Source organism: Athene cunicularia, assembly GCF_003259725.1.
Source record: "Athene cunicularia isolate RWA chromosome 5 unlocalized genomic scaffold, athCun1 chr5_part1, whole genome shotgun sequence".
In the NCBI taxonomy this organism is placed as follows: domain Eukaryota; kingdom Metazoa; phylum Chordata; class Aves; order Strigiformes; family Strigidae; genus Athene; species Athene cunicularia.
The window spans coordinates 25101723-25112481 of record NW_020799101.1 but is presented as its reverse complement, the minus strand read 5'-3'; the positions used below and the strand labels follow the sequence as shown (position 1 = coordinate 25112481).

Sequence of the window (10759 nt, the reverse complement as noted above, 5' to 3'; positions counted from 1 at the left end):
CGGGGAGAGCAACGCGGGCCCCCGGCCGGGCGGGGGGCAGCCGCGCTCCTAGCCCGCTCTCTTTCTCGGCCGCCACCCCGGCGCACCAGGCCCGGCGGTCCTGGCCAGCCGCCTCCATGTGCGTTTTAACCTCCCACCGTAGTTGCCGCCCGTTTCTTTTAGCAGCGTCGCCCGCCCTTGCACCTCCCCGGCACACAGAAGAGCCGCGGACCTTGCTCGCTGGCCTCCTGGTACCTGGCTGTGGCTCCGTGCTGGATGCAAGCGTGTCTAGAGCGCTCATGAGCTGTGGACATTAAAAGGATTTCAAGGACATTTCCCCCCATTCATCCCAGTTATGTCCCCTGCTAAAATAGGTTAACGGTGTCTAATTAACCACTTCACATTGTCATGCTGCATAAAGATAGCATCCTGGCTGTTCTCTGAGCCCTGCTACTTTATCTCCATTTAGATCTCCGTGGTAGTCCATTAAATGAGAAAGAAACAGTTTAACAGAGATGATGTCTACATTAGAACTGCCTCTCACCCTTCAGCACAGAAGTTGCAGGCAGCTCCGAGGCAGCTCAGCTGTCCATTAGGGGTGTGTGTATGGGGGAAGCCTCAGTTTTGAGGTTTGACCCCCTCTCATTTATGTGGAGGAAGGATTCGTGCTGGCTAGAACTGAGCTAAGACAGCACTGAAGAGCAAGATCAGATCCGTACCCTCTGTCCCAGGACACAGCTAGGAGAGAAATAGGCATTCTGTACTGGGAGTTACCTAACAGGGGGTTACATGAGGTCTGTCAGGGTTTTCTGCCCAGTTTCTCAGCTATTCAGCACCCTGAAGTAGAGAGGGGGTCAGCAGTTGGCCAAAGCCAGAGGGAATATTCTGAGATTTTGGTTATGTTTGGGAGCACAGCCAGCCTTCCATGAATGAGAATTTAAATGGAGCTGTGCAGGTGATGGGGTCGGTCCATGTTCTTTGACCCTCCAGATGCAATGAGCTCATCAGAAGAAATGGAAGAACCAGAGGTATTGCTGTCTCACAAAACCTGGGGGTGGCTGGTGTATAATACAGCAGACTGAATGCATTTCTGCACACTGCTTCCAGAATTGTATTGTTTTGTTTGCCCTTACTTGAGTGGGTGTATCTGTAGTTCATACACAGTTGGTCATTTTGTAGGCGCTTGTTGCTGCCTTCCCTGGGCTGTGCCTCCAGCTGGAGCAAACAGACCAAGGCAGTGCACTTCTTGTTGCTGAGTACGTAAGGAAAGAGTAGGGAATCTGTCTGTGCTGGCTTGAGTTTACAGTCTGGTTTCTTCCATGTCTGCTTTCACTCACCACTAGAAAGCTTGTGCCTGTGTGGTGAATGAAGAGGATGCTGTGTACCCAGGCCTGATATTCCTGAGGGATGAAGTGTTGGTCTTAACATGTTGCAATTGGCATTGATAAGCTGAACCAGTTCTCATGAAGGGATACTCCACAGTGCTTAAAGCAGTGTGATGACTTCATGAAGAATGCCTGTGGGCCTTCCCATAGCACCTGGAAAACAGAGACAAGCAGGCGACTGGTTCTGCAGAAATAGTATCTCCATGTATAGCTTAGCCCTCAGCTGAGCTTATGGAATGGAGCTGGCTGGACGTAGGGCACCTTTTGAGGATCTGTTAATGACTCGAAGGTTTTTAACCTTAGAATGCAAGGAAGAACTTGACTTTTCTTTCAGGGTATCTTTGTTAGGTTGATTTAGGTAATGCAATTGGGCCAAAAAAGCAGAAGATTAGTCAGGAACAAACCAAAAATATTTTGTGAATTCTTTTCTCCAATTTGAAACAAGGAATGAAAAGGTAATATGGCATCTCAAACAAAATGAAATGAAACCTTATAAAAAGGGAAACAGTAGACTGGTTGGTATCTTCTTTACTTAATAGCTCAGTCATTAAGGTCCCAGAGAGTGTAGAACATGCATTTCCTTCCTGTGCTTCAGAAGTTTCATACTATATTTCCAGGATAGTTCTCTACCTGTGAGCTTATCAACTGGTTTGAAGTGCCAGTTTCATCAAATAATGCTATTCCAAATCATATATTAACAAATGTATCTAGTACAAGTTACTGGAAGCAGGTGTCTCACCTAACAGAGCAACAGTCATTTCTAGCTCCTGCTCTAGTGCTGTTGGTATTTAAATGCTCTGTATAAACTCCAGGACTATCAGCGTGAAAGACTGGCATCACCAACTGCCACCTTCGGACCCTGTAATATAGGGACTAGGGTGTTCTCCTGGGGGGCTGACTGTGGGGCTTTAGCTTGCGCTAGGGAGAAGAGGGAACTGTCTTGTTTGACAGGAGAGTGTTCCAACACCTGGGCTCTGGCCTTAAAGGGATCAGTACTATTCTCCCCTCCTGTTTTATGAATTTGTTCCCCAAATTACTATTTTTTCCAATATAGTGCAGCTATTTCATAATGAAGTATTTGCTTATTGCCCTGAATAAGTCCTCTCCTAACATAACAAGAAAAAATTGAGAAAGCTTTAAGTCTCAGAATATGAGTAAAGTAGTCTCTGCCTCTAGGACTAACATATGACTGCCTTCCCTGTGGGCCACCTGGATATCTGTCATATCAGGGAGCTGAGGAAAAAGAAACAGAAATTGCTTACAGGGATAGCAGGAGTGACCCTCTCCTGGGAGGTATAAACACGTGGAGTGTTTCACTCCTGCCTGGGGACAGGAGATGGGTAATGATGTAGGGAGTGGGAGTACTGAAGCATATAGTGTTATCTGGGGCTGGACAATTATCAAGAGTAACGGGGTCATGCTAAGAAGAGGTTAGATTGAACCTCCAGGAAATCATCTCACTGTTCAAGGCTGTGCGAAGCCATCGTTTGGGATGTTTCAGCTCAGTGAGGGCAAGGATCTGAAGACAGGGTGTGGGAAGCAGTTCTGTGAAGGCAGAAGGGAGGGATAAAATAGGATAGATCTTGCATCACCTTTCCATCTCTGTCTTCTCAGTTTCTAAACTCCAGTGAGAGCTGGTGGTGGGCTCTCTGAAGCCATCCCTTTCTTTCTGCATAGTATCAAGCAGTTCAAAATAGTGCTTTGCACTGCTATTGGGGAGGAGGATGGAGCTGGACAATTACTCCTCACTGGAACAGCTCTTTCCTAAATTCTCCAGCTCCATTGCACTTCTGCCTCTTCTGATGAACAGAAGAGTGCAGGTACAGCTGAAAGCCCGTATGCAGATGTCACCTAAACAGTTGCAGTTCTGATTATAGCAGTGGATAATACTGGGCTCAGATCACTGATTTGATGTAATATTTAGCTTCTTACAGGCTGCAAGCTCCAGGAAGAGCAGTGGAGACAAGGGGCTTCTCCTCATAGCTAGACATTCTCTGTGCCCTGCTCCTTGCTCTTAGAACATTAGATTATTCACAGGAGGGTTAGATGAGGACCATAACCTGGTAGAAAGAGCAGATGAGGAGAGGCCTGTCCCATCTCATGGAAGTGCTTTGAAAGGAGCAGTGCAAGGCAATAAAGTAACTTCTCTTACATCTTAGTGTGTCCTGGGACAGCGCATGTGATAGGGGAGAGCCCTGTGCATTCTTTGTCATGGCACCCTGACTTCAAGGAAGGGGAGAATATTTATTCCCAGTGCATAGAGATGAAACTTCACTCTGCAAAATGGCCAAAGCAATCAGCGAGTGATGGAGTATCTGCTAAAAAGAAACCTGGCATTTAATTAACTTTTCAAAGTGCTGGTTCAGCAACCTCCATGTTTTACATTTTGAATATTGAACAAGCGTCCCTAATCGGGACTGAATTACTTCTGGGCTTGCTGGGGTGGAGAGCAAGGGAGCTGCCATTTGCCAGTGCCTCCCCCACACGTTATTATTATGAACTCCTGTTAACTCAGCCAGATCAACCCTGATTTACTGCAGCAACAGCACGTCTGACCTGAACTTGGCCAGCTCAGGTGGGGCTCCTAACCTACAAAGGCAACCAGATAATCTTTATGCATGACCAGGGGGAGGAAGGACCCGTTGATCTCTCAGGGGTAGGTAGGCAAAGTATAGCATCTTCTTCACTTCTTACTGTGCCGACCTTTCTACTCAGGTAAGGCAAGCTTTACCTGCAGCTGATGGCAGAGAGGATGAAAAAGTATCTCAGACGCTAAAAAACAGGGAATATATTTCTTGCTGTATCTGGGCATGGCTGCCTTTTTGGACCCAAGTGGTTCTGCTTCAATCTGATGCACTCAGGGACTTTTTGATACACTGGTTTAATGGTCTCTCAGAACTTTTTAGGGGTGCGATGTGTTATACTGGACCTGGTGTAGGAGCTGTTCTGCATAGTAGTGATACAGGGAAAGGTGCAATTTTTTAATTTTCTCTAGTCTTTTCTAAGACTTTCCTTGTCTTGCAGGTCAGGAAGAAAGCATGCAGAAGAAGTAGAAGAGTAAGTTCCCATTGTTGCTGAGACTTCTTCCACAACTTTTATATCTGATCTTATGGAAAAGGGACACGCAACTCTAAGCACCAGTACACTAAGATCTGGAACTTGGGAAGGGTGCAGAGCCTGGCATGAATTCATGTTGTGTCCTGGGATGGGGCAGGGCTGGTCACTCTATAGCTCCCTGGAGTAGGTGATGGCTCTGTCACTCCCATATGACAGAAAGAAGGAAAAGTAGAAAGCATTCGCTTTCCTCCCAGACCCACCCCTGACCCTAGTGTCTGCAGCCTAAGGGTTTGTCTCAGGTACAAGGCCTTTTGCATAAGCACTCTAAGCTGAGATTTCTGCTGATTTCAGCAATGAGGGGTATGGAAGAAGGTCAGTCTGCAGGCTAAGTATATCTAGGAAGTCTCGCCTTGACAGGCCATCAGGCTTGTGGGGAGGAAAGGGACACACTAAGATGCTTTTCTGGCCTTGCAATTGAAATTACTTCTTTCTTGTGTTTTGCTGCAGCCATCGTCTCAGACAGCAGAGCCTGGAGGCATCAGATGATGGAGGAGGTAAGGTATCACCTACTTGGCTGCAAGAAGTGCCTTCATGCTTTGTCTGGGGGTTCTTCAGTAAAGTGAGCAGAGGCACCCTCTAAGAAATTGCAAGGAGGTGAACCACCCTAGGAGTAAATAAATGCAGGAGTTGATTACATCTCCCCAGCTGCTGAATGAGGGAGAGAGAGCAAAGGAGATGGAGAGGAGGATGAGGAAGTGAACCTGTAGTCTAACTCTGGCTCTTCATTAACACAGAATGATAAAGCACCCTTGGGAGGAAGGAAAGTGTCAAGGACACACTTTTCTCTGTGATTACCTCCACATGGAGAATAGTGGACAGGGGCAAAAAGACAGCTAAAAGAGCAATAAAATATTAAGAGCAGGGAAAGAAATCGTTGCTGTCTCCTAGTTCAGGTGATAGTATGCTCTGCTTAAAGCTTCTCATGTTTTATGGTAACATGAGACACAGGGCACCACTCCCCTGGGGTCACTGTCATGAGGGAATTCTTAATTCAAAAAATAAGCTTGCTCTAACCCAAGATCATAGATCATAAACTAAAAACAGGCACTGGTGGGTAATCCCATCCCATCCCATCCCATCCCATCCCATCCCATCCCATCCCATCCCATCCCATCCCATCCCATCCCATCCCTGTACAGACTGCTGTGAAATCTTTTGGACTCCTGACTTAGCACTAGTTTTCTTTATAGTGTATATCACCTGCTCTTCTAGGACTGGATGGACTAAGAGAGATCTCAGGAAAAATCCACAGTATGAATTTTGAGACAAACACTAGAGAACTGTGGGGAGCATAGAAATTCATTAAAGTCTGTAGGAGCTATGTCAGTTTTCAAGGGCTAAGAATTTATACAGTGTATAAAAAGTTGCATCTGTAAAATATCACCAAGCATCAGAAGAATTACCAGGAGTCACAAAGGATCAGACATCAGTATGGTTAATGAGATTAAATGAAGACTTATTTGGGTCTTCCAGACAGATTAAGCATTGCAACACATGACTGCCAGAAGTGGCACCTTTATAGCACTGGCATCTTCAGAATAGACTTAATTTTCCCCCTGGGAAGTTTCTTAGGCTTCTTAAATTTCAGCATATGTCACTGAGGCTGATAGTCTGTTCTGAACAGCTCTTTGACTGTTTGCGTATGTGCTGTCCTTCTTGTTGAACCTTGGTCTTGTATTTGGAGTATTATAACTGTCTTTGCTAACCAGGCATAAAAATGCTTGCTGCATGTTTGCAGAATGTGACTTTTAGTGCTCCAAGACCTTGGGTAATAAATGCAAAATAGAGTTGATGCAGAATGTGGTATGAAGACATGGAAAGTCCTAATACACTTCACTCATTTATCTGTGCTTAACCTGTGGTTAACAGTTGAATTTGGATTGTTTGCAAACCAGAGTTCCGTTTTAGATTCAATCTATGGGTTAGGAGAAAGATCCCACTCATCTGATCATGGTTCCTACCCAGGCAGTTTCTGATACAGTCAAATACACTGGGTTGTGGATCTAATGTGTATACGGAAAATCTCTAATGCTTGTGGTCCTATTTCAACGGGGAGATTAAGCAAGCTGTTCTGGGAGAGGAGTTTTCCATGTGGGCTCAGCAATCGCAGTGAAGAAAAGTGACATATAAGCAAACTCCAAAACCTGAATAAAATTACTTTTTTGAATAAGCAGAGAGATACAAATAACTGCCCAGTATAGAAGACAGGGAGTAGCATGCTGTGGCTGTGCAGTAAGTTGAGCCATGTCAGCCTCCCCTTTGCACAGAACTGCACCTGGGCTTGTGTCCTTAACTGTAGCAGTAAAACTCAGATTCTAAACATACAAAAATCAAGACATTCGTGTATGGATTCCCAAGGATGGGTCACGGTTATTTTGTGCTGCATAATGTGTTAGCTTGTACACCTTAATATGAACAGGCGCAGTTGCATAATGATTGCTGCTGTCAACCAATACATTTGGATCGCCTTTCTTTAACCTATTAGAAAGCTGAGCTGTACCATTCCATTAACATTGTTTGTCTGCCATCCAACCTTTTCATTAGAACAATGAAGGACAAAACTGTATGCCCTTAAAAAGATATACTTGTTATTTGAAATGTGCTCAGTTGTGCTCATTTATACATCATTAACACCCAGAGGCTCAGAATTTGGGGTCCATTGGAGAAAGTGTTAGGAGAGAGCCCAGTTTAGGACGTGGAGAATGGAGGGAAGGTTGTACAGCCAAATAGAGACTTTTGGCCTTGATATGCCTTGTAGTTTCAGAAATAAAAGTAGAATTCTCTCAGTGCTCTTGGCCACCCTGTGCATGCCATAGCATCTGATTCCTCATCTCCATGGGAGTTTGGGAAAGGACAGTCACTTCTCAGGTGGCGTGGAAAAACTGAAGTAGTATGGAAGATTGTAAGTGGGTGGACCACCACATGCATGATGCTATCTGCAGTTTCAGCCATTCCTTACAGTTGCACAGGGAAACCCAAAAGGTGCAAATCATCCATACTGTGCAAGACAAACTGTTGAAATACTAGCAGTGAGGTACCTTGGCTCAGGTCATGCTCAGAATCCATTTTCTCTAATCCATATTTCTTCTTCATAGAGGCCAGTCCAGGATGAGAGTGCCACTTTAAAGAGGACCCAGTTTTGAGTTACAGGGAAGCAGCAAAGACTTGTGATTGACTAAAAGCACCATTTGCTCCTGTGAAACTCCAGGCTGGAAAGACTGTTTTCAAAAAGTTCAGTGTCTCTCCAGAAATAGCTCTGGAGTGTTTAGTTGATGAATACTGGGGTTTCCTACAGCACCCACTGTGAGTTTAGTTGCCCATCCTCGTGCTACCCATAGTAAACGGATAACACACCTTTGCTAGATGGGTGTGTGTCCAGCTGAAACTTGTTATGGTGGGGTGAGGGCCTCTGCATGGTGGGAAACCTGCTTTAGCAGGATTTAATGCATCAGAACTTGAGGAATAATAAACCTTCACAAGCAACACAAAATCACTTAATTCCTAAAGGACAGGCCTAGTTGAGTCACTTTTGGCCAGGGGCAATTGGGGGCTTAATGCTGTGTATGTAGCAATCTGGGCAATCTGAGAGAGGAGTTTAAGGGTAATTGCTCAATTTTCTGTCCGTGTCAACAGGGGAAATGGGCAGCAGTGACTGAGCTCTGTATGGCAGGAAAACTGCATGAGATGTGAGACTATCAGTGGAATTTAAAAAGTGCTATCTGTAGAGCACTGCTTCCTTTTCTGTAGGAGCCAAGAGCTTCTTCCAGGTGCAGATTATTCTTTGTCATGAGGTGGGAGGGAAGATGGAACAACCCAGTTCACATTGAAGGGCTTTCCCCTCCCTTTGCTCCTTTCTCTGGTAGGGCAGTAGAGTCTCTGCTTTGACTTTGCTTGGGTATTTCATTTGGCTTAGTCTGTTTGTGTGTCTCTTTCTGGCATGTAAAGGGCTGTTAACTGTCCGGGTGAGAAGTGCTGTCATTCCCTCCTCCTCCATCAGTAAACTGCTTTGTCCTTTTGGCTAAAAGTTTCTTTGTTGTTCCTTTCTTGTCCAACAGTTCTGCACTGCTGAGTTGCACTCCCCCAGATGCCTGTCTCCTCACTACATTGCCCTTTCTATTTTTCTCCTCACCACTCTACAGGGGCTTATTAGCTAAGGTTGTCATCTCTCCCAGCTATCCTTTCCCCATAGACTGTTGCCCCATCTTCAGAAGTCACTTCCCCCCTTCTCTCTGTTACCCTTGGGATGCATAGCTCCTAGAACAGGGCTTTTCTGGGAGGACTGCAGTGTGATGTATGATTCTCTGTCTGCAGGAACAACGCCTTGTTATTTTAAAGCAGATAGTGTGTGTGAATGAGACAGCTGATTGAAATGAAAGCCTGACTGTGCTACACAGACAACCCAAACCTGACCTGCAGGTGAGGAAAGCTGCCAGGAGACAGTCACTAGATCTGTGCCCTCAAGGCAAAACCCCTTCCTGCCTGCTGGGAAGCTGCCTCAAGGAAGCAGAGCTGAGGATTAGACCTCTCTATGCAATGTCAAACCTCTAGAAGGACTTCTTACCCTTCTGGCGGGTGCCAGCAGCTCCTTTGCATTTGAACAGAATTGGAGTCTAGGGTCTGTGCACAGCAGAGGAGGTGGGCATATGCCATGGTCTCCACATTCTTCTGGGGAGTGATGTCTGTCTGTCAGGTGGGAGACAGTCCTTACAGGGTATCTGGCACCTGGAATTAACAGCCATAAAATATCAAACACCTCTTGAGCTGCATGCAAATATGCACCAGTGATGAAATTGCTCCAAACAGAGCTGAAAATAGAGCTCAATGTGGGTTATTGTTGACTCTATAATTTCTGATAAAGTTTGCCAGTTGCTTCCCTGGTGAGCTGCTGTTTTTCAGAACACACCAAGTGCTAGTGGATTCCAGGGGCTGTGAGCTGCAAGGACAGTTGCATTGGTTGAGCATGAGGGTAAGGGGGGGGGTGGGGGGGATGTGCAGAAACAGCCAGGGAGATGGCCAGTGAATACTTGACAGGCTCAGGAGGCAGTGGTGGAATGGACTGGGGAGAGCTAAATGGACGAAGAGTTCTGAGCATTAGTGAAAAGGAGACAGAGTGAAAAACATACTGTTTTGGAAGTGTTGTGCAGGGGCTGAAGAGAGGGGCCTGGGGCAGAGAGTGACAGTGACTGCTTCTGAGTTTCTGGGATTCTGCACTGTGGCTCTGTGTGTGGGCTCTGTCAGCACACCACAGTCCTTCCCTTGTCTGCTCCCCTAACACACTGCCCTGAGTCTCTGCGCAAGGTCAGTGAAGGGCAGACTCTGCCTAACCTGATGGTTTCCACTGCAGTATTGGTCCAGGCCAGGATGAACTCCAGTGACTGCTGACGTTGTGATCTAGAGCCTTTGGTGTTCAAGGAAAGCTCCCTCCTGACAGCCACAGTGGGTAGAGGGGAGCAGAGAATACGTCCCAAGGGATATGTCTGAAGGCCTGTTGGAAACAGCAGACCGTTGGCGAAGGGGTAGTGGGCAGCTTAATTGCAAGGGAGCACACACAGCTTGTTGGGGGCTGGAAATGATGGTCTGGGTAAGCATCTTCCATCACTAAATTCTGCGATATGGTAGATACACAGTCATATTGGGTCTGTGATTGCTGAGTCCATAAGTGTAGTTGACGGACTAGGTTTACCTAAAATACCCTTTAAGAAAAAGCTCTTGAAAGATGATTACAGAATTGAGACACCATCATTTAAAATCGCCTGAGGCAAACTCCTTTGAAAATTGCAGCAGTGGAGGGACAGAGAGAGAACCGCGTAGCCCTTGATTGTAGTGTTGTTCCCTCAGGACCCGTCCCCCCTCCCCCTCAGTTTCTCATCTGATATGAGAGAGAGCAGCAGTAAGATTCCTCATCTGTCTTATGAAAATCCGATTCTGAGTGGCTCTGATCAAACCCGGCTGGCTGTCAGCAGCGGTGGCCTTGTGTGGAGGGAGGAGGCTTCTGAGGAGTTGCTGGATGTGGAAGTGTCATGGGTGCTGCCGATCAAAGAGGCATTTTTTAATAAATATATATAAGAAAAAATAAAAAACCTAAGGATTTAGCATAAAAGAAATGTAGTTTGTCTTGTTTTTCCAGCGTAACATGAAGAGGATGAAATAGAATCAGACATGCCTGCTCCTGAACATACTTCCACAGGAGCATCCTGAGAAGCTTCTTTCCCTGCCACAGTAATGCTCTAATGCAAAATCACTCATCTCCAGCACTGTTGAGGAGGGGTTTGTGTCTC

General features: G+C 46.0%; 1 protein-coding gene across 6 annotated transcripts in view; it reads left to right on the top strand.

The window, feature by feature from the left end:
* Nucleotides 1-10759, top strand: part of IFT43 (intraflagellar transport 43) — a 44505-nt gene that overhangs the window by 23726 nt on the left and 10020 nt on the right. For all 6 annotated transcript variants that reach the window (XM_026849353.1, XM_026849349.1, XM_026849348.1 and 3 more), the window contains 2 exons: nucleotides 4389-4421; nucleotides 4929-4975. In XM_026849353.1, coding sequence (XP_026705154.1) covers nucleotides 4389-4421; nucleotides 4929-4975 — 80 coding nt within the window. The remainder of the gene's footprint in view (nucleotides 1-4388; nucleotides 4422-4928; nucleotides 4976-10759) is intronic.